A 25510-nucleotide genomic window follows, 5' to 3' on the forward strand; every position below is an offset into this window, starting at 1 on the left:
CATTATATAAGGAAGCTTTCGTATAAATCTCAGCTTTTCTGGCTCAGTGGTTCTTGAGAAGAAGATATTTAAAGATTTTCGCTATATATTTGTATGTAAAACTTTGACCCCCTATTGTGGCCCCATCCGACCCCCGGGGGCCAGGATTTTAACAATTTAGAATCTGTACTATATCAGAAAGCTTTCATATAAACCTCAGCTTTTCTGGCTCGGTGGTTCTTGGGAAGAAGATTTTTAAAGATTTTTCCTATATATTTGTATGTAAAACTTTGATCCCCTATTGTGGCCCCATCCGACCCCCGGGGGCCATGATTTTAACAATTTAGAATCTGCATTATATAAGGAAGCTTTCATATAAATCTCAGCTTTTCTGGCTTAGTGGTTCTTGGGAAGAAGATTTTTAAAGATTTTCCCTATATATTTGTATGTAAAACTTTGACCCCCTATTGTGGCCCCATCCGACCCCCGGGGGCCAGGATTTTAACAATTTAGAATCTGTACTATATCAGAAAGCTTTCATATAAACCTCAGTTTTTCTGGCTCGGTGGTTCTTGGGAAGAAGATTTTTAAAGATTTTTCCTATATATTTGTATGTAAAACTTTGACCCCCTATTGTGGCCCCATCCGACCCCCGGGGGCCAGGATTTTAACAATTTAGAATCTGTACTATATCAGAAAGCTTTCGTAAAAATCTCAACTTTTCTGGTTCAGTGGTTCTTGGGAAGAAGATATTTAAAGATTTTCCCTATATATTTGTATGTAAAACTTTGATCCCCTATTGTGGCCCCATCCGACCCCCGGGGGCCATGATTTTAACAATTTAGAATCTGCATTATATAAGGAAGCTTTCATATAAATCTCAGCTTTTCTGGCTCAGTGGTTCTTGAGAAGAAGATTTTCTCTATATATTTGTATGTAAAACTTTGATCCCCTATTGTGGCCCCATCCGACCCCCGGGGGCCATGATTTTAACAATTTAGAATCTGTACTATATTAGAAAGCTTTCATATAAATTTCATCTTTTCTGGCCCAGTGGTTCTTAAGAAGAAGATTTTTTAATGACCCTACCCTATTTTTACCTTTTCTTGATTATCTCCCCTTGGAAGGTGGCCTGGCCCTTTATTTTAACAATTTAGAATTCCCTTTACCTAAGAATGTTTTGTGCCAACTTTGGTTGAAATTGGCCCAGTGGTTGTTGAGAAGAAGTTGAAAATGTGAAAAGTTTACAGACGGACGGACGCTGGAATACGGGTGATCAGAAAAGCTCACTTGAGCTTTCAGCTCAGGTGAGCTAAAAAGCTTGTTCTGCGTATGGTCAGTTTTTAAATCGAAGCAGGCTACTGACAAACAAGTTAATGGTGCAGGGGTTCCAACAGTTTCGTTTAAAGTAAGCATTTTGCAAATTTTATGGTCGTTATAACGATCTAGTTTGCCAATACAAACTATCATTGGGTCAAATGCTGTCTGACGTGTTTCATGCAGATTGTTAGGCCGTTCTTGGCACACTGATTTTGACTATGGATAAATCCGTTTATCTGATCAAGATATAGGACTCACGGTGGGTATGACCGGTCAACAGGTGATGCTTACTCCTCTTAGACACCTGATCCCACCTCTGGTGTGTCCAGGGGTCCGTGCTTGCCCAGCTATCTATTTTGTATTGTTTATAAGAGTTATGAGATTGATCTTTACCTTTCATGTTATAGCAAGAAGCCGGGTGAAAGTACCTAGTACAATTCACCTAAATACTTTTTGAAGCGATGATTGTATTCATACGCAGGAAAAGTCGGATCACTTGACCGACTTCATGTCATAAAATATTTAATGCCTAATTCGTTAGTATTGACATATAAGAAACACATTGACGAATGTAAATATAGGTACATGTATATACATATGTAGAACAGTGGACAGATAGCAGTGCAGATCTAATGTAACAACATATGTACTGTATACAGGGAAATATTCGCCCCCCGATTTATTTTCGTCCCTTTTCCACTCGTTGTCACTGGGCGAATTTAGCGAAATTATTTTCTTTCATATCTCTCTTTTAACACAACTATGTCTGGGCGAATTTAGAACGGGGCGAAACTGTCTGCACGTGTAAAAAGGCGAAAATAACACGGGGCGAAAATAACCCTGTATATATGTAATTACGTTTATCATAATGAATCTTTAATTGAGAAAAATATGTTTTTACTATTTTACACAATCAATGACACCGAATACAAAATCTGAATATGTTGACAATATCTGAAAATGTCCTGCTCCCCTTAAAACAAATCAAATATACTGTATTCATTAAACCTTCTCCATGTGATCTGCAAACAAGGATGTGAATCAGGATGCCAAAAATACATATGCTTAGCATAATCGTTCTCATTGAATTCAAAACAGATTTTAAAACCATAAGAGCAACACCCAAAAGCTACATGTATATTTTTCATGCAACGACAACTTGTCGCTCACAAATATAGTGATTTTACTTGTGCATGTATATACTGCACGAAAAAAAGCATAAATGAAATAGTTTTCAGAGCATGCGTAAATATTGTACAATTAAAGTATTCCTCATACATGTAAATATGGTTCCCGTAGCCTGTGTACGTACTGTACAAATAGCTCAGTCCTAACAGTGAGCCTTCATGAGAGAGATAAGACAACGAACGTTGATCAATCTCATGTAATTTCATTAACGATATCACTAAGTACGAAAGAAGCTTATATACAATGTTATAAAATGACATCGAACATCAGATATAGACAATGATGAATAATTATATTTTGTAGCAAACAAATGTTTCAAGAATCCAAAAGTTTTTGTTATCCACCATTCTAATTAAAGTGTTTTAATCTCAATCATACAGTCATCAAGTTCTACTATCCTGGGAATGAATGGATTATAAAGAAGAAAACACTGGTGACACTGTCTGTTATGGAGTAGGAAATGGTTGATATAGGACGTGATATAGACATCACAAGCAGATCTCTCAACATCAACATCACTTTCCGAGACGGAAACAGAACCTATTTTACTAACGTGCAGTAAACACGGATATAGCGAACCTCTAGGACAGCGTTAAACTGTTCATTATAACGAAACTTCATTGAACAGTAAACCACGGTTATCGTGAACCTCCAGGGCAGTTCATTATAACCAAACTTCATCATACAGTAAAAAAAACTGTTATAGTGAATCTCTTTGGCCAGCGAAAAACAGTTCATTACACTCAAACTTCCATTATACAGTAAAACACGGTTATAGTAAACTTGAAGGGTCAGAGAAAAACAGTTCATCTTAATCATCTTTCCTTATATCCAATAAATTGTTCAGTATTTACCTTTCGCAGGGAAATGTCACTTTGTAATAAGCGTGAATTCTCTTAATAACGAACGCTCTTTATAATCGTGTTTTACTGTGCATAGTAATTAATGAACCAAAAATCCCTTTTCCGGTTTATTGTGCTTAACATCGACCAGCTGATGTTGGTTATTGATGTTGTTGTCCTTTGATAAAACGAATACTTGTGGTTCATTCCCTTCCTTGTCCTCTACAGAGTTCCCGTACCGTATGGCGAGTACTGGCTCCTATACAAATTACAAATGTTCTTACAATACTATGCTATAGATCGTATTCATCAGAAGGAATTTCTAAAACTCAATTCAGGTTGAATTTAATTTTCAATGCGTACATGTATATTTACCCAAATGTTTAGCATCAACACAGACATTTACCCAAATTTTACCATCAAAATATATATTTACCTGATCTTCGAGCATCATCACAGATAATTACCTGATTTTTTAGAATCATCACAGATATTTACCTGCTTTTCTAGCATCAACAGATATTTACCTGCTTTTCTAGCATCAACACAGATATTTACCTGCTTTTCTAGCATCAACACAGATATTTATCTGATTTTCTAGCTTCAACACAGATGTGTAAATTTACCTGATTTTCTGGCATCAAATCAGATATTTACCTGATTTTCTAGCATCAACGCAGATATTTACCTGATTTTCATGGTCGACTCCACAGTAACAGTAAGACCTGAATGATGACGGAAGATAACAACAAAGTCTGTCACACCAAGGGATCAAATAAGCAGGGTCAAGATCTTTAGGTTTTGTAGGCCCTGTAGGAGGTAATTTAAACGACATACCACTCAATATGATACCAGAGATATCAATGTGATTATAATACTAGATATATCATTATGATACTAGATATATCATTATGATACTAGATATATCATTATAATACTAAAGATATCATTATGAAACTAGATACAACAATACTGGATTCTTTGGTCGTAAAGACTTGCATTCCAACTGATATTTTTTCAGATTATGTCATCATCCAAATTCATCGTACAACCTGTCATTAGTTCCAATATTGTCTAGTGTGTTTCATACAAATTGTTAGGCCGGGTTTTTGCTACGGATTACTCCATTTACTTGATCAAAATTAAGGGTTCACGGCGGGTATAACTGTTCAACTGGGGATAATTACTCCTCCTAAGCACCTTATCCTCTGGTGTGTCAGGTGGCCTGTGTTTGTCTGATTCCACCTCTGGTGTGTCAGGTGGCCTGTGTTTGTCTGATTCCACCTCTGGTGTGTCAGGTGGCCTGTGTTTGTCTGATTCCACCTCTGGTGTGTCAGGTGGCCTGTGTTGGCCCTACTCTTGGTTTTGTATTCTTTATCGGTTTATGGGATTGATCACTGTTCGCTACTTTCATTTGTGTCATTCAATGAATTAATCTTAACATGGCATGCAATTTATCGATCAATCAATCAATATTGCCAAAACAAATATGTACGAACAAGGATATCAACCAGATTAAACAGATATCAACCACATTAAACAGATATCAACCAGATTAAACAGATATCAACCACATTAAACAGATATCAACCACATTAAACAGATATCAACCAGATTAAACAGATACCAAGCCGATTAAACAGATATCAACCAGATTAAACAGATACCAAGCCGATTAAACAGATATCAACCATATTAAATATATTTCAAGCAGATTAAACAGATATTAACCAAAATAGATACCAACCAGATTAAACAGATATCAACCACATTAAACAGATATCATCCAAATTAAACATATATAAACCATATTAAGCAAATTTCAAGCAGATTAAACAGATATTAACAAAATTAAACAGATATCAATCATATTAAACAGATATTAACCAGATTAGAATTATATCAACCAGACTAATTTAGTTTGCGGATGTAAAAACATAAATTCAAAATTATATTCTTACCTGTAATAAAACTAACAATTAAACCGATCACGACGGATATAATTAATCCGAGAGTGGCGTACCAGAGGTAGGACAGCGAATACAGGCGGTCCAATCCAGACCTAAAACATCAACACACTCACATCGGTGTCCTTCACTTAGAAGAGAAAGAAAAATCAGAGAGAGAGAGAGAGAGAGAGAGAGAGAGAGAGAGAGAGAGAGAGAGAGAGAGAATCTGGTAACACTTCAAGTCAAACTAGTTATTTTTGCGACGATACCTTTCGACATATTCACAAGATATATGTCGTGAAAACAAAATACCTTATGTTATCCTTTAATGAGAAACTAACTTACCCAATCTATGTACATGATTAATAAATTCTAGCAATTTGACCCAGTAAAGCAAAATCATATACATATACGCAGAAAGAAACTCAAACTGCATTGTGTAGAGTTTTTATTTCATTTTCCAAGAACTTCATTTACAAGCATTTCTTTATGTGTCATTAGAATAGGTCCTCAGTACCCCCTTGCTTGTCGTAAAAGGCGAATAAATAGGGCGGTCCTTCTGATAATAACGCAAAAACAGAGGCCCCGTGTCGCAGCAGGTGTGGCACGATAAAGATCCCCCCGCTCAATGGCCGTAAGCGCCGAGCATATCTCTAAACTTTGCAGCCCTTCACAGACAATGGTGACGTCTCCATATGGGTGAAGAATTCACGAGAGGGACGTTAAACAATATACAATCATTGTAACAATATCGATATGATCAATATATATCAATAGATATGTGATAATTCATACTAATGAACATGAACTCTGACATCACGAGAATTGTAGTTCGTATTTACGCCAAATTACAGAACTTATGAATATTCTACAATATTACCTGTAATTAGAACCTGTGATGTAAAACATTATCTATTTATTACACATTCTTACAGCTCATCTGGTGACGCAGAAACATGGGTGTTCACTGTCGTAATCATGTTGGTGTTAGCCGTCATTGGGTAAGGTGTAATCTGGGTGGTGAACAGTGAGGTGCTTGTGTTTTTGACAGGGCAGTTTTGCGTGGGAAAATCAAGCTTTTCTTCAACTCCTATGACACTGTACTTGGCGATGCCAATCCACATCATGACAGCATAAGACACGATAGGACCTACTATTGCTCCCTGTAGTGTAAATATTAAAAGTAGGTCAGAGATGTTAGTGTATGTTTCAATACCGTAAATCTGTAAAAAAAAAAAAAAAAAAAAAAAAAAAAAAAAAAAAAAAACAATCTACCATACACATTTTTATATTTACTCTCATTCCATTTATAGGAAATTGATGTTATGGGAATCGCAGTTTGACTGTCACCTTGAAGACAGGGTGCCCATGCTTCGTTAATAAACGTCACAAACATACAGTATTTGCAGGTGTTCAAATTACAGAAATATATCTTTCAAAAATGCAGGTTTCTCATTTGCAGTACTTTGGAAATGGAATATTTGGACAAAATGCTTGATTTTTTTAAGGTTTATTCTATATAAAAATTCAAAACAACAGCTTACAGTAGCCAATTTAATATGAATCAATCTACTTAATCCCAGATGTACATCTCCCATCCAAATTAAATGAAATATAAACCATGACAATGTGACTGGAAACAAAATAATTCAGTAAAATACTCACAATCCAATTACAACACGGAAAGAAGGCCCCCAGCACTATAAATCCATTCAGGGCTCCACCAGAGGCTCCCATAAAACTCAGAGATACCTACAGAATATTGTAGTTTTATTCACTTAAAGAACATACAAGTATTTATTAAACATTGAACTGGTATAATCATCAACATATCAGTAAAGAAAGGGATCATTTTCTGTCAGCTTCTATCTACTCTCATCAATAGGTTATAACAGCTTCCCAATCTTCCGTTTTTAAAGGTTCAATGTATAACCACAGTTTTGTAGACGATATTGAGCAAATGGCCCTCTGACTTCGAGATCTGACGCAACAGCATTACAGAAGCTTTTTTTTTCAACAACAAAAAACATATTAAGATATATTAATGTTAAAAAAAGAATGAAATTAATTTCTCCCTAGCTTTCCATCTAAACAGATTTAGTTCACTCTAGCTGTAAATATGTGATTTCAAGCATATTTTGAGTGCAATGGTTGCTATAATGTTAATTAAGAACATTTGTTTCTCTGATACCTGTAATACAGTCCCACCTAAAGTTTTCACGATAAAGGCAACTCCGACACCGATGGCCCCAAAAACCAGAACTGCAACAGACGCCAGTTTTGAAATCACAATACATGTATGTGGTTTATAGTGTTGTATTAAGATTTATGATTTATTTTCTAGCAGTCTTTTTACCCAAACGAAATCTTTTCATGTGATGATACAAAAACACAAATAAAAATATATTCAGAAATGTACATTTAAACATCTTTTCAGGAATGGAGCCTTTGGAAAACTTACCTAAACATTTTGTTATCCACGTTTGCACGAAGTCCGACTTATGGTGAACGTGTGGTTTGATGACGTCTTCCCACGCCGTGGCTACCAAAGAACTTAGATTCGATGATACCGTACTGGTTAAAACAAACAGACATTTAACTCGTTTAATCCCAGTTTCTGCAAGCCTCTTTCATGAATACATGTAGGAATATAGATACCACGATTGTGAAACTAGAAAGGGAAGAATACATTATCAATTAACAGGTGCTGAATCTGAGGAATATTCTACAACACGAATAAACAGAGACCTGGAAGAACCACGTATTTGAAGGATTTGTAGAAATTCTCCAGTCGCCTATGTGCCACTGATGGTAACCACCGATAGCAGGGGTTCCTTTGTTTTGTTTGACCAGATGTAGGTGGCACTACACATGCTTACGGGAGATATCAATTTTGGACGCGACTTCCGTAAGAATTTCTGAGGATTATTACACGTGGGAAATTATACCAAGTAAATGCGATGCCAAGGAGATACGGGAAATATATTGGTGAGATGCCGCCGAATTCAAGACCTAAGAAATTAACAATACATGCAGCAACGAACGGTGGCGGTGGTTCGGGGTAAAGTGTTCACTTTTTAACTCGGAGGTCGTGAGTTCGAGTCCCGCTTGGGTCATGTCAAACTTAAGACATTTATATATAGGTAATAATTCCTCATTCACCAAACGCTCGGTACCTAGAAGTAAGAATCACGGGTCTTTTGGATATGATCTTAAAGTGGAGGTCCCGTGCCGCGATTGGCGTTGACACGTTTAAAATATATCTCACTGCTGTGACCATGAACGCTAAGTTTAGCTTTAAATTTGTGGTACTTCACCTACAGCTGGTGACGTGTCATCTTAAAAGGTCTGAACACAACCAAACATGCAGCAAATGACTTTTAGTCTACACTGAATTACTCAATACCTTAAAGCTCCACTGAAAAGACCAGCAATGAAAAGGCCCGGTATTCCTGGAAAATTCAGCTTCTCCATTACAAAATTCGGAATAATCTGAAAGAAATAATGCTTTTAGTTTCAGTTCTTTCCATAAACTGCTTTTTTATTTTGGTTTCATTCTATCAGTCTCGGTGGTCATTTTCTAGGTTGTGATGTTTAACATTATGTCAAGAGTTTAATTCTATTGGCTTGTTAGCTTACTATTTCTTAACCACTTCAAAAATTGTCTTGGGGAGAAGATTGCTATTTATAATATCGTGGCATATTTCAATTCAATTTCAAATAGTTCCACCCCCTCCCCCCAACAAAAATAAAATGTAGCAGTAGTGTTTAGATATAGAACACTAGTATATGTGTATATACAGAAATAGAATGTTTTAGTAGTGTTTAGATATATAATACTAGTATACACAGAAGAGTCTGGTCTGTACCTGGTTTGTATTTTTGATGTCTTTGTTGGTGTATGGATCACATCCTTTCATGACGTAGTACGCAAATACAGATATACCAGCTGCACATGCACAGGTCACCATCACAGACACTCCCACACAGTTCAGGAGGACGGCTCTGTTTAGATATTACATTCTTATTGGTGAGGTAAAAACATTCTATAAATTACAAAATACATTTACTGTATAAATTGTAATCATCCTGGTTTCTCTTTGTGATTCACTGTTAGAGCTATAGTAGTGCGCGCCATTCTCGTATTTCTTGCCAGATCGGTCATATTGAAAATTTTCCCAGCATTATAGACAATATAAAAAGTGAATAAGTGTAAAAATAATTTTTTTTCTCCCCAACATTCCAGCAACTTAAGACAAATGGTCCAATGACAGAAGTGACAAGATATCAATGTATGTTGATATTCCAGGAGAATCAGGAAGAAGAGAGAATTAATTGTATATATATCCACTGTTGACTGCTTCAACATTCAAACAGATATACCGGCGATAAAAAGATACCCAAACAGACATACCGGCGATAAGATACCCAAAACAGATATACCGACGATAAAAAGATACCCAAACAGATATACCGGCGATAAGAAGATACCCAAACAGATATACTGGCGATAAGAAGATACCCAAACAGACATACCGGCGATAAGAAGATTCCAAAACAGACATACCGGCGATAAGATACCCAAACAGATATACCGGCGATAAGATACCCAAACAGATATACCGACGATAAGAAGATACCCAAACAGACATACCGGCGATAAGATACCCAAAACAGACATACCGGCAATAAGAAGATACCCAAACAGACATACCGACGATAATATACCCAAACATATGTACCGGCGATAAGATACCCAAACAGACATACCGGCGATAAGATACCCAAAACAGACATACCGGCGATAAGATACCCAAACAGATATACCGGCGATAAGAAGATACCCAAACAGATATACCGGCGATAAAAAGATATCCAAAGAGATATACCGGAGATAAAAAGATACCCAAACAGATATACCGGCGATAAGAAGATACCCAAACAGATATACCGGCGATAAGATACCCAAACAGATATACCGGCGATAAGAAGATACCCAAACAGATATACCGGCAATAAGAAAATACCCAAACAGATATACCGGCGATAAGATACCCAAACAGATATACCGGCAATAAGAAGATACCCAAACAGATATACCGGCGATAAGATACCCAAACAGACATACCGGCGATAAGATACCCAAACAGATATACCGGCGATAAGAAGATACCCAAACAGATATACCGGCGATAAAAAGATACCCAAAGAGATATACCGGCGATAAGAAGATAACCAAACAGATAGCTACAGGACATTAATAGACATCATCGCCCAACGACAATTTCTCCCTGTGTATTTTCAAACATTAAAGTTTTTTTTACTGATCAAGGAGTGATAGTATGGTCCTGATATCCATTAAGTAGACAGAACTTACATGTAGTCTGTTATTGAGTTAATAACTTATGACAGTGATAATATGGTCGTGTTATATATTCGTTAAGTAGACATATTTTCTATTACTTAGAACAGTTTGGTCTGCTATTAGATATATAATTAATCACAGTTTGGATCGGTATACATACAATACTCATAGTTTGGCCTGTTATTAGAAAGCTACTCACAATGTGGTCTTCTATTCCCTAACAACCGATAGTTTATCTGTTAGTGGGTGACAAAGCCTCTTTGACTGCATATCAGATAACAAGTGGCATATCGGTCTTTTATTGTATAACTACTCGCACTTTGGACTGTTATTGTAAAACTACTCACACTTTGGCCTGTTATAGTAAAACTACTCACAATTTGGACTGTTATAGTAAAACTACTCACATTTTGGCTTGTCTCAGTGACGGGAGGGCACAAAACCTCTGCATACTCTGCTGACTGGCGCCAAAAGTTCCGATCCAGTTCACCATTCCTCCAAGAGTTAGGGCCCAAAAAGTATGACGTATTGTTGGGTCAACGTCAAAACTACAACATTAACAAATACAGTTTCTAATCTTCTATTTACAGTGCTGTTTATCCAACTGAATATTAACTTGCCATACTTACTTCCAAAAATCTATCCGACCCCAGTCATCATTTAATTCCCAGACATTTCCAAAACCGCCAACTTCAACAGTAGCCTTGGATAGAAACACGAATTACACATTAAGTAATTTGTTCAGTGTGTGATTCGTGTAGATTGATATTTTGGACTGATTATCATACTTTTATTTCATTTTGAATGCTATTTAAAGGACGAACTTCAGAGCGCCAGAAAATTTCATCAACTACTCTCTGAAATAAATCAGAAGATAATTTAGAAAGAATTTGGTGGGTGAAACACTTCAACTATGAGAAAACCCGATCAGGCAAACGTACTAATACTTGCATTGCCTTCTTAACACTGTTCCTTTTCTTATACATGTATGTGTATATAATTATACATTACTTTGATTATGATTGCTAGTAGACTGCCGAACATGATGATGGACTGGAAAGCATCGACCCACACCACAGCTTTAAGGCCACCCTGTATGAAAAGATACTCACAAGTAGCATCGCATTACCCGGGTATCTTATAGTAAAGTAAATACTGTATCATCCGGATATCTTCTCGTACAGTAAATACTGTATAATCCGGATATCTTATCGTACAGTAAATACTGTATAATCCAGATATCTTATCATACAGTAAATACTGTATACTCCGGATATCTTATCATACAGTGAATACTGTATAATCCGGATATCCTGTTGTACAGTGAATACTGTATAATCCGGATATCCTGTCGTACAGTAAAAACTTTATAATCCAGATACCCTGTCGTACAGTAAATACTGTATAATCCGGATATGTTTGAATAACTTACTATATGTTTATACTGTTATCAAATTACTTTAGAATTTGTTAAAAATATATTCAAACATTTCTGTTGGATTTCAGACGATTTTCGGTGACAAAATTGTTTATTAAAACGAGCATTTCGAATTAACGGTATTGTGTGCAATGGGTTTTGATTTATGGGGTATATATGTATAATCGTCATATTCCTGATTGTAAATTCTAACATCACGTAATTATTGATATGATTGCTCTAAACACATTCCACATTAGACATGATAAATATTGTTTGCTTTCGCGTAATTCGACAAAGTACATACATGCATATCAGAGATAGCAGTCAGGCTTATTTCTTACCATGAATGTGTAGAACGTGCACACACATCCAATCAGTAAAAACGAGGCCCATTCCGGAAATCCAGATACTGACAAGAAAATGTGCACAGAAACATTACACGTTCAGACACCAAATACATGCCATGCATGAAATGAACATCGACAGCAAGTTTCATATAGGAAAAATAAGTTTCTCTTTCTACCATATGGAAGGTGAAGATAACGAACAGCGATCAATCTCAAAATTCCTGTTAGTATACCATACGTATCACACATAGTGAGTCATTTATCACTAGCTCATTATCGCGCTCTGCTACCATTGAACGGCTAATATGAATATTCAGATTAAACAATCAACAAATTATAAAATTTGGAAAAGAGAGAAATAGTTAGTAATGCACCACTTGAAATATCTTACAATGGAATAATAATTATATTACACTCTGATTACGATAGTACAGCAAAATTAATCAATAACACGCACACAAAAACAATTAAAATTTACATACATAAAGTTCATCATCGTCCACAAAAAACACTATCGGTTTCGCACATGTACCAGCCTGGGTGGTTACTTAAAACTCAGAGGATATATCCACCAGCCTATTTACCGGTCTATAGCCTAATTACACTTGTACCAGCCTAGAGGCCTACATACAAACCTGCATAACTACTTAACAGTCTAGAGATCTACTTAACAGTCTAGAGAACTACTTAAAGACCCAACTTTAAGTTAACGCCCCCAAATTTTACCTGTGTCGCGATCAATAATAAGCCGCTGGTCAATCAAACTTTTAACAATAGCGCTTAGGTTGATTGACGTTTGCAGAGATCGTGGTCTACAGCTACCTGAGAAAGATGTTTTGATAACAATCATGGCTAATGATGACCGGCAGTCTTCAGATCTCGAGGAAAGCCCCAGTATACGTACCGGAGTTTTGATAGCATTGACACGCACCTAGAATATTTTAATTTCTAACGTCCCCTATACAATGCAATTTATCATGGTATTTTCTCTCTCCATCTTTATACATGTATTATAAATTAAACAATCAGAAATCAAACAATAATAATAAAAAAAAAAAAAAAAAACCAAACAAACATAAGTTATTGGAATATTTGCTATTAATGATTTATTGTGGCTTTATATTTATAAAAACATGAACAATTCTTTATTGGCGCAGCACATCAACATGTATAATGGTTATATTGCCCATGCGTAAAATTGTTACAGTAGTTAAAAAAATGCTTCTATTTGAGATACCACATGGATTATAAATTACACAATCAGAAATCAAACAATAGTAAAAAAGCATAAATAAGTTATTGAGATATTTCTATTTATAATTTATCACGGCTTTATATTGAGAGAGAGAGAGAGAGAGAGAGAGAGAGAGAGAGAGAGAGAGAAAGGGAGAGAGAGAGTTACTGAGATATTTCTATTTATAATTTATCACGGCTTTATATTGAGAGAGAGAGAGAGAGAGAGAGAGAGAGAGAGAGAGAGAGAGAGAGTTATTGAGATATTCTATTTATAATTTATCACGGTTTTATATTTATAAAGGTAAAGAGAGAGAGAGAGAGAGTTATTGAGCTATTTATAATTTATCACGGTTTTATATTTATAAAGAGAGAGAGAGAGAGAGAGAGAGAGAGAGAGAGAGAGAGAGAGGTGTAAAACTGTAGCAATAATATAGATGAAATAATATGGCATGGCAATAGTGTTGCATACGTATGACAATAATTACTCATTTAGTCAATGATTGAGAGTAAGGGAGAGAGAGAAAGGGGGGTAGACTAGCTATGTGTCAGCTTCTGTTTGGGATACCATCGTTACACAAACACTACGTCCACAGAAACCCTAAAGAGAGAGAGAGAGAGAGAGAGAGAGAGGAGGGGTGTAGACTTCGTGTCAGCTTCTGTTTGGGATGCCATCGTTACACAAACACTACGTCCACAGAAACCCTAAGAGAGAGAGAGAGAGAGAGAGAGAGAGAGAGAGAGAGAGAGAGAGAGAGAGAGAGAGAGAGGAGGGGGGGGGGAGAGAGACTTCGTGTCAGCTTCTGTTTGGGATATCACCATTACGCAAACACTACAGCTACAGAAACCCTCATTCTTCATTTGGTTGTACATGTACACAGATCTACTTGGATTTATTCATTCTCTCGAAACATGGATATTTTACCTACTACACCCACGACACCGCGAACTCACAGGACACCAGGAAGTGCCCGGAAACGCCGGGTAATATTATATTTCGGAAATTATTTATATACGATATATAACAATTTAATTAGAAGTTTTAAAAAGCAAAGGTTTAGAAATGGGCTAAACCTGTCATTTGCAATACATAAATATGACCAAGTTTGAAGGTTTACGGGAAATAGAAATGCGGTATGCATGTAGGTAGAAATTTTAATTTTTTAATTTTGCACAAATCAAGACACTAAGCATAATTTGTAATAACCTGAGAAATTTCCTGTGTATATCATAAAAATATACACAACTACCGATCTCTTGGCCGGGTAAATTACAGGTAAATAACATTGACCATGGATAAGCTCCGCCCACATTCAGTCATCCGTGGAGCAACCGTACGGTGTTTTTTTTTTTTGGTCTTTAACAACCTAGAGATCTACTTAACAGCCTAGAGATCTACTTAACAGCCTAGAGATCTACTTAACAGCCTAGATATCTACTTAACAACCTAGAGATCTACTTAACAACCTAGAGAACTACTTAACAGCCTAGAGATCTACTTAACAGCCTAGAGAACTACTTAACAGCCTAGAGAACTACTTAACAGCCTAGAGATCTACTTAACAACCTAGAGATCTACTTAACAGCCTAGAGATCTACTTAACAGCCTAGAGAACTACTTAACAGCCTAGAGAACTACTTAACAGCCTAGAGATCTACTTAACAACCTAGAGATCTACTTAACAGCCTAGAGATCTACTTAACAGCCTAGAGAACTACTTAACAGCCTAGAGAACTACTTAACAGCCTAGATATCTACTTAACAGCCTAGAGAACTACTTAACAGCCTAGAGAACTACTTAACAGCCTAGAGAACTACTTAACAGCCTAGAGATCTACTTAACAGCCTAGATATCTACTTAACAGCCTAGATATCTACTTGACAGCCTAGAGATCTACTTAACAGCCTAGAGAACTACTTAACAGCCTAGAGATCTACTTAACAGCCTAGATATCTACTTAACAGCCTAGAGATCTACTTAACAGCCTAGAGAACTACTTAACAGCCTAGAGAACTACTTAACAGCCTAGAGAACTACTTAACAGCCTAGAGAACTACTTAACAGCCTAGATATCTACTACTTACCACTTTGAAGGACTACTCAGTAGCCTGAAGGACTATGTGCCAGTCTGAGGAGCTACTTACCGCCCTGGAGGACTATGTACGAGTCTGGACGGCTACCAACCAGCCTAAGTAGCTGTTCTGAAGGACTAATTACCGGTTTGGCAGACTCTTTACCAACACAGGGATACATATCACACTGGACAACTACTAGTGTGGAGAACTATATACATGTACGAACCCAAAGGACTATTTACCCAACTGAAAGATATATAACGGTCTGGATAACAGTTTGGATGACTTTGAGACTTAAACGGCTGGAGAACTCTTTTCCAGCCAGCAGGATTATTTGCAATCACGGAGAGCCACTGGCCGGTCTGTAGAGCTACTCACCAGCCTGTAGAGCTATTCACCAGCCTACAGAGCTACTCACCAGCCTGTAGAGCTACTCACCAGCCTATAGAGCTTCTCACCAACCTGTAGAGCTACTCATCAGCCTAAAGGAGTACGTACCGGTCTGTAGAGCTACTTAACATCCTGTAGAGCTACTCACCAGCCTGTAGAGCTACTCACCAGCCTATAGAGCTTCTCACCAGCCTATAGACTACTCACCAGCCTGTAGACTACTCACCAACCTGTAGAGCTACTCACCAGCCTGTAGAGCTACTCATCAGCCTGTAGACTACTCACCAACCTGTAGAGCTACTCACCAGCCTGTAGAACTACTCATCAGCCTAAAGGAGTACGTACCGGTCTGTAGAGCTACTTAACATCCTGAAAGACTACGTACCGGCCTGTAGAGCTTCTCGCCAGCCTATAGAGCTACTCACCAGCCTATAGAGTTACTCATCAGCCTGTAGAGCTACTCATCAGCCTGTAGAGCTACTCACCAGCCTGTAGAGCTACTCACCAGCCTATAGAGCTTCTCACCAGCCTATAGAGCTACTCACCAGCCTATAGAGCTACTCACCAGCCTAAAGGAGTACGTACCGGTCTGTAGAGCTACTTAACATCCTGAAGGACAACGTACCGGCCTGTAGAGCTACTCACCAGCCTGTAGAGCTACTCACCAGCCTATAGAGCTTCTCACCAGCCTATAGAGCTACTCACCAACCTGTAGAGCTACTCATTAGCCTAAAGGAGTACGTACCGGCCTGTAGAGCTTCTCACCAGCCTGTAGACTACTCACCAGCCTGTAGACTACTCACCAGCCTGTAGAGCTACTCACCAGCCTATAGAGCTACTCACCAGCCTGTAGACTACTCACCAACCTGTAGAGCTACTCACCAGCCTAAAGGAGTACGTACCGGTCTGTAGAGCTACTTAAAATCTTGAAGAAGTACGTACCGGCCTGTAGAGCTGGTCCCCAGCCTTTAGAGCTACTCACCAGCCTGAAGAGCTTCTCACCAGCCTGTAGAGCTACTCATCAGCCTAAAGGAGTACGTACCGGTCTGTAGAGCTGGTCCCCAGCCTTTAGAGCTACTCACCAGCCTGAAGAGCTACTCACCAGCCTGTAGAGCTACTCATCAGTCTGTAGAGCTACTCACCAGCCTGTAGAACTACTCACCAGCCTACAGAGCTTCTCACCAGTCTATAGAGCTACTCATCAGCTTCAAGGAGTACGTACCGGTCTGTATAGCTACTCACCAGCCTGTAGAACTACTCATCAGCCTAAAGGAGTACGTACCGGTCTGTAGAGCTACTTAACATCCTGAAGGACTACGTACCGGTCTGTAGAGCTTCTCACCAGCCTATAGAGCTACTCACCAGCCTATAGAGTTACTCATCAGCCTGTAGAGCTACTCACCAGTCTATACAGCTACTCACCAACCTGTAGAACTACTCATCAGCCTAAAGGAGTACGTACCGGTCTGTAGTGCTACTTAACAGTCTGAAGGACTACGTACCGGCCTGTAGAGCTACTCACCAGCCTATAGAGCTACTCACCAGCCTATAGAGCTACTCACCAGCCTGTAGAGCTACTCACCAGCCTATAGAGCTACTCATCAGCCTGTAGAGCTACTCACCAGCCTGTAGAGCTACTCACCAGCCTGTAGAGCTACTCACCAGCCTGTAGAGCTACTCACCAGCCTGTAGGGCTGTTGATGGAGCAAACGATGCCACTCCGGTGTATATCAGCTACAAACAAAAACGATGAATTCCGTATATAATGCTCGAGTATATTACATGCATAATGTAGGATATATAATAATTAGTATACTTTGTATGTGGATTTTAGACCCATTAGAGATTGTTTTGCACTCAAATAAAGAAGTCGTCAACTGTAGGTGAGGTACCACAAATTCCGAACTCTGCTCAGCACTAAGGGCTGTACATAACAGCAACGACACTTTATTATGGCTAACGTCTATCGTGAAGAGGGACATTCGTGTTTAAGGTCACTTCTGAAACATCCATAGATCTACTGCCGAGCAGTTCGTGAAGGAACAGTAAATTATTAATGCCAACTAACTAAACATGATGTTTTGTTGGATTCTGAAATGATGCGATGCAATACCGACAACTAAATATACCTTCAATGAACGACTTACCACTTCGTTAAAGAGATGGAAAGCATTAAAGTATCATACATTATTTCTCAATGCATCGGGGATTCAGTACCCCTTGCTTGTCGTAAGAGGCGACTAAATGGGATGGCCCTTTGTATGAGACCGCAAAAACCGAGGTTTAAGAAATATTTAAGACAAATAAGGTATGAAAATAAATGTAGAAAATAAAACCAAGAGGATTACACGATTTCTCTATTTTCATTTTTTTTAAAATTTATTATCATTCTTTCATCTATTGAACTTCAATTGAGGAGAAAATCGTGTTCTATTGTCGATGTTACTGAAGAGAAAATTGTGGTCTGGTGTCGATGTTTCTGAGAAGAAAATCGTGTTCTGATGTCTGATGTAAGGCGTTTGTTTTATACTTACTGTTGACAAGGTATTTATAGCAGTCAGGGCCGTAAGTAGGGTTCTAAATCAGGGGAGGCAGGGGATTGGGGGCCGCCGATTGACTTTACGACTGAAAATGACACTTTTTAAATCCCAATTTATCATGTTTGTGTTTCATTTGTACTATGTAAAGAATCGTAATATGGTGTCAAAGACAAAGGTGCTTGTCTTCATTTTAAACATATATCCTATAATATAACATTTATATAATTTTATTTTCTTTTTTGCCAAAAAATCAGACGAGGCAGTTGCCTCGTCTGCCTCATCGGCAGTTACGGCCCTGGCAGTTGCTGTCAAACGTGTTGCTCTCGATTTAAAGCGGAGTTCAACGTACTGAAAAATACACAAATGTCGAAGCAGTTCATGCTCACAAAAGTTTATTAAAGTAGATTGGAAAGTTTTAGTTATTCTGATTAACGTCCCTATGAAAATAGTAAATATTTTACTCGTATCGTTACAACACCAGCTAAAGGTGAAATGTCACATTTGAATATGAACGTGGTATTCAGGACAGTAGCAATAAAGGTTCTTTACTGCCGATGTTTGCCGAAGGTACAGCAGCTACCTACCCATGTTAAGTGTCTTCGGTTTAACGCATGCGCAGTACCCGGATCGAGAATTGAACCCGGACCTTTTGTTGACAATGCAAATGTTTGCACTACATGTAGGCTATCATGACAAAGTATCAGTGAGGCCTGAATCCCAAACTCCCTGTGCATTACACAATGATAATAGTATTGTCGAACATGGATAGATATATTTCACTATGTGATTTTTAATGTTTGTTCTAGATTGTATGTTTACTTTGGATATTTGTGATATTTCACTATGTGAATTTTTCTATTACGTGCATATTGAATCTTTACTGTTGAAGTTTTACGATAGCTCTCAAGTTGGATATTTTTGATAACTATATATATATGTAGTCCTCCGCATGCTTTCATCATCTTGTATTATACAACACTGTGTGGAGCATGTCATGACTTTTCTAACAATAAGAACACATATTCGTATTCACTATAACAACAAATGCATACCTCAAACATGCTGGTAAGTTTAAGAGGATAGAACAAAGGAACGAAGAGAATCGTTCCCAAGACAACAGCTGCCATCTGGCCGAAGACATTCATGTAATATTGGGTGCCTTTCGTATACATTTCTGCTGGTGCGCCTAAAATCAAAATGGCGGACAAGAAGGAAACCAAGATTGATACAGCTACAGGAAGTGTCTTCAGTTTTCGATTTCCCATCAGAAAATCCTTCGTAGTCCTCTGTTTTCCGCCAGAAATTGCATGGTAAATCCCGATACATCCCGAAAGAAAAAGGCTTCCGGCAAATATAATCCAGTCCGCTACGGCAAAATTGTTGTTAGCAAGAGTCATGCTTTTCTATGTTCCCAATAATTTTCTAATGAAAAACAAATAAAGCTTTATAGAAAACAGGGGTTTTGTTTTGTATCCATACACCAATAGGTATACACATTACTGAGAATTACTATATATATACACCAATAGGTATACACATTACTTAGAATTACTATATACATACACGAACCAATAGGTATACACATTACTTACAATTACTATATATATACACCAATAGGTATACACATTACTGAGAATTACTATATACATACACCAATAGGTATACACATTACTTACAATTACTATATACATACACCAACCAATAGGTATACACATTACTTACAATTACTATATACATACACGAACCAATAGGTATACACATTACTTACAATTACTATATACATACACCAACCAATAGGTATACACATTACTTACAATTACTATATACATACACGAACCAATAGGTATACACATTACTTAGAATTACTATATACATACACGAACCAATAGGTATACACATTACTGAGAATTACTATATACATACACGAACCAATAGGTATACACATTACTTACAATTACTATATACATACACGAACCAATAGGTATACACATTACTTAGAATTACTATATACATACACGAACCAATAGGTATACACATTACTTAGAATTACTATATACATACACCAATAGGTATACACATTACTGAGAATTACTATATACATACACGAACCAATAGGTATACACATTACTGAGAATTACTATATACATACACCAATAGGTATACACATTACTTACAATTACTAGATACATACACCAATAGGTATACACATTACTTACAATTACTATATACATACACCAATAGGTATACACATTACTTAGAATTACTATATACATACACGAACCAATAGGTATACACATTACTTAGAATTACTATATACATACACGAACCAATAGGTATACACATTACTGAGAATTACTATATACATACACGAACCAATAGGCATACACATTACTTAGAATTACTATATACATACACGAACCAATAGGTATACACATTACTTAGAATTACTATATACATACACGAACCACTAGGTATACACATTACTGAGAATTACTATATACATACACCAACCAATAGGTATACACATTACTTACAATTACTATATACATACACGAACCAATAGGTATACACATTACTTAGAATTACTATATACATACACGAACCAATAGGTATACACATTACTTACAATTACTATATACATACACGAACCAATAGGTATACACATTACTTACAATTACTATATACATACACGAACCAATAGGTATACACATTACTGAGAATTACTATATACATACACGAACCAATAGGTATACACATTACTGAGAATTACTATATACATACACGAACCAATAGGTATACACATTACTTAGAATTACTATATACATACACGAACCAATAGGTATACACATTACTTAGAATTACTATATACATACACGAACCAATAGGTATACACATTACTTAGAATTACTATATACATACACGAACCAATAGGTATACACATTACTTAGAATTACTATATATCTTCATTTTTCCCGTATGCTGCTGTAGAAAATACACGCTTGGTTGTTTTTATATCAAATATCAATCATCATAATGTATAGATCCCCATAATCAACGGACGGCACACTTAATCTGTTTTAGCTTTTAGAGGATTCTATCTTACTTTGATACATGCATTACATATGAATATTACATCGTGAATAACTCGGGTTACTTTCCAATGCGAAGATTAAAATTCTTCTGCATTGAAACAATAAGTAGCAAGTCAACAGATGAAAACTCAAATGATACCTCTATAATGATAATCTCTAAAATAATATCTCTATATAATGATACTCTATAATGATACTCTATAATGATATGGTCGCTCCAAAGTGCGATGGTCAAGCCAAGGTGCGATGGTTTGTTAACGTTACGGACGCCAAAGTCCGATGGTGGGGGTTCAGTAACGTTTGTGACGTCACGTCAATGTGACGTCATTCTTAACGTCTTTCAAAATAAAACCGAAGAAATGCAACGTCAGTTTGCACCAACGAAGGTTCTTTCTGCTGCAGTGCTGACACTAACTTCTTCGGGATGTATTGGAGGAAGGCACGGGTGATTAAGATTGACATGGACGACAGCAACGGCAAGGTTTACACTGTTGAGGATTGTGAGAACGGCAAAGTGCATTTGTTGTCAAACTATCTACTTCGCCCAAACATTCTTTAATTCATGATCATTTATTACTTGTGATGTACACTTAATAAATTGGGGGTATGCTATAATGCAAAGCATTCTACACGATTTCGCGTTGGAAAATTTGTGTTTAATAACACGACAATTAAATAAATGTAGCGGTCAGCCGGGTTCGATCGCCGGTGGTCAGATAGCTCAGTTTGTAGAGCACCTGTCTAGAGATTCAGGGGGCCCAGGTTCACCTGTCTAGAGATTCAGGGGGCCCGGGTTCACCTGTCTAGAGATTCAGGGGCCCCGGGTTCACCTGTCTAGAGATTCAGGGGGCCCAGGTTCACCTGTCTAGAGATTCAGGGGGCCCAGGTTCACCTGTCTAGAGATTCAGGGGCCCCGGGTTCACCTGTCTAGAGATTCAGGGGGCCCAGGTTCACCTGTCTAGAGATTCTGGGGCCCCGGGTTCACCTGTCTAGAGATTCAGGGGGCCCAGGTTCACCTGTCTAGAGATTCTGGGGCCCCGGGTTCACCTGTCTAGAGATTCAGGGGGCTCGGGTTCACCTGTCTAGAGATTCAGGGGCCCCGGGTTCACCTGTCTAGAGATTCAGGGGGCCCAGGTTCACCTGTCTAGAGATTCAGGGGCCCCGGGTTCACCTGTCTAGAGATTCAGGGGGCCCAGGTTCACCTGTCTAGAGATTCAGGGAGCCCAGGTTCACCTGTCTAGAGATTCAGGGAGCCCAGGTTCACCTGTCTAGAGATTCAGGGGCCCCGGGTTCACCTGTCTAGAGATTCAGGGGGCCCAGGTTCACCTGTCTAGAGATTCAGGGGGCCCAGGTTCACCTGTCTAGAGATTCAGGGGCCCCGGGTTCACCTGTCTAGAGATTCTGGGGCCCCGGGTTCACCTGTCTAGAGATTCAGGGGGCTCGGGTTCACCTGTCTAGAGATTCAGGGGCCCCGGGTTCACCTGTCTAGAGATTCAGGGGGCCCGGGTTCACCTGTCTAGAGATTCAGGGGGCCCGGGTTCACCTGTCTAGAGATTCAGGGGCCCCGGGTTCACCTGTCTAGAGATTCAGGGGCCCCGGGTTCACCTGTCTAGAGATTCAGGGGCCCCGGGTTCACCTGTCTAGAGATTCAGGGGCCCCGGGTTCGAATCCCGGTCTGGTCCGTTGCATTTTCTCCCTTCCTGTTACATAACAATGAAATAAGTTCTTATTCTTAGATTTTGTGCATGGATTTTGCGCTAATATTTTAGTGAAACAACACACGGTTGGTTCAGTCTGTACCAAAAAATTGTGTCGTTTACAACCCAACGGTCTTCGGCGTGACACTCCATCGTACTTTAGCGCATTAGTATGCACCATCTGACTTTGTCGTGTCGACACCATCGCATTATAGTGCATTTGTCTCACACCATCGCACTTTGGCGAGTCAGACCATCGCACTTAAATTTGGCGCATAAGTTTGGAGCATCGCACTTTTGCGTGTCACACCATCGGGGTTTGGCGCAGACCATCGCACATTGGCGTGACCATCGCACTTTGGAGTCTTACATATATCTTACCGAATTGCATTCATATAATATGGTATACCATTTAATTTTTTTCCATTATATTGGAAGTACTCGCACCTCAGCAGTTAGAAATGAAATAAGAGATTAAACGCCTTCCTGCTTTCAACTTTCTCAGACACCAGCTTCTTCAAACAATGTTTGATGCTAACTGATATGGACCGCTTAAAAATGTATCAGGCAACCCGAAAGACCACACCGACAGAGGAGATCATTTCATATATATGTGGTAACTTTCACAGGGACCTGAGATACCATTTTTTTTATGATCATGATTACACAGTTCGGTTACACCCGTGTTTCTATATTCCATATACCCTGTGAACCTGAATACAAATAATTAAATACAATGAGGGAGTGCATGACCAATAGTATATATAACGCAGTCTTTAAGTTCAATTTACAGACGTGAAACATTACATAGTGTAAATCTTACCTAAAAATAAAACCTCCCAGAACCATGTTATTTACTCCGGAATTGGTATGTGTTCAAGTTTATCAAAATTCACCTTTCTGGTTCCCAACAACGCGTCTATGTGTCGAATGCCGCCGCAGGTGTCCCGGATAGATTTATATACATGTATCTATTTAACAGGTGCCATCAAATAAAGTGCAATGAGAGTGACCTTGGTTTGAACGAAATATCTGTTTTCTGTAATTTGTCGTGACAACAACTATTTAACAATGGAACCCAGGGGCGGATTCAGGAATTGTGGTTACGGGGGACGCCACTTTATGAGGCAGTGGGTGCAAGGCGAAGCCCTGGTGGGGGTCCGCCCCCGGAAGCTCCTGGATTTTACAGATTATATGGGGCTTGAAATATTTCTCCTATTAAGTCATTTGTACTATTTTCTATCATTTTAATAAGGTGAAATTAATAAAATGACCCAAATTTTAAGGGATTTTTGGAAAAAATTAATTTCTCCGAATAAAGTAATTCAAGAAATCAAAGGATTTTGTCATTTATTTCTCCGGGAGTGGAAGAAATTATTGCTTCTTTTATCGTTTAGTACATTTTCCGAAACAAGATACCGCGATTTACCTTAAATTTGACAATTTTAGGGGGGGGGGGGGCTGCGCCCCCCTCTAAATCCGCTACTGGAACCAAGTCGCTCTCTCCCTCCACAGTGTATAACAATCTCTGAACCTGCAGGATTATTTCAGGAAACATACAGTATCATGTGACTATTGCGTCATATTGATTTTAATAACTGTCGCACGGCGTATGGTTTGTACTTTTCCTCTAAATCATAACATCCCACCCCTCACCAGAACTAAATTCGGAACGAATTTCTTTCATCATAGTGATCAATTCGCCTGCTTAGTTCATTCACAGGCAGGAGGTCCTTGGTTCGATTGATTTATTGATTGATTGATTGCAACTTTACGCCGTTTTGGCTTGGTTCGATTACATATGTAAGACTTTTTAAAAAAAAATAGGTATGACTTTTACTTCACCAAGCACCAATCGTGACCACTCGGCCATTTCCGGAAACGACAAATAACACGAAAATGGTTGATGGTCTTTAGTCGTATCGCAGGGAAAATGTAACAATATTTCGTATTTATTTACTGCGGCTGTCAAGTGATAAGCTGTATACGTGTAAAATTCCTGTTCAATGATTACACATATTATTTTTCTTTGGTATTGTATCAGTCCTAAATTCTCGATATATAACATGCG

At 38.2% G+C, this 25510-nt stretch overlaps 2 protein-coding genes across 2 annotated transcripts in view; one reads left to right on the forward strand and one right to left on the reverse strand.

The window, feature by feature from the left end:
• The window catches only part of LOC125653998 (serine/threonine-protein phosphatase 6 regulatory ankyrin repeat subunit B-like), a 1068599-nt gene that overhangs the window by 467845 nt on the left and 575244 nt on the right, over positions 1 to 25510 (forward strand). The window lies entirely within an intron of this gene.
• On the reverse strand, positions 1870 to 24367 carry LOC125657107 (sodium-coupled monocarboxylate transporter 1-like). Its single transcript, XM_056142852.1, has 17 exons — positions 24263 to 24367; positions 19703 to 20072; positions 18927 to 18998; positions 17793 to 17844; positions 12405 to 12472; positions 11655 to 11735; positions 11273 to 11346; positions 11051 to 11191; positions 9148 to 9283; positions 8685 to 8770; positions 7740 to 7852; positions 7470 to 7540; positions 6944 to 7030; positions 6212 to 6441; positions 5291 to 5391; positions 4018 to 4139; positions 1870 to 3588 (listed from the first exon to the last, which is right to left on the reverse strand). The coding sequence occupies exons 2-17, from the start codon at positions 20045 to 20047 to the stop codon at positions 3430 to 3432; spliced, it is 1938 nt and encodes a 645-aa protein (XP_055998827.1). The 5' UTR covers positions 20048 to 20072; positions 24263 to 24367; the 3' UTR covers positions 1870 to 3429.

This window comes from Ostrea edulis, chromosome 7, assembly GCF_947568905.1.
Source record: "Ostrea edulis chromosome 7, xbOstEdul1.1, whole genome shotgun sequence".
Taxonomy (NCBI): domain Eukaryota; kingdom Metazoa; phylum Mollusca; class Bivalvia; order Ostreida; family Ostreidae; genus Ostrea; species Ostrea edulis.

What these genes read in the sequence shown, in the direction of transcription:
- LOC125657107 (XM_056142852.1), bottom strand. Translation starts at nt 20,047, where the DNA reads ATGACTCTTGCTAACAACAATTTTGCCGTAGCGGACTGGATTATATTT. An exon ending in AACTTACCAGCATGTTTGAG is followed by an intron (nt 18,999 to 19,702) that starts GTATGCATTTGT and finishes TGTATTTTTCAG; the next exon opens with TACGTTGAACTCCGCTTTAA. An exon ending in CTTTTCAGTGGAGCTTTAAG is followed by an intron (nt 7,853 to 8,684) that starts GTATTGAGTAAT and finishes TGTTTTAACCAG; the next exon opens with TACGGTATCATCGAATCTAA.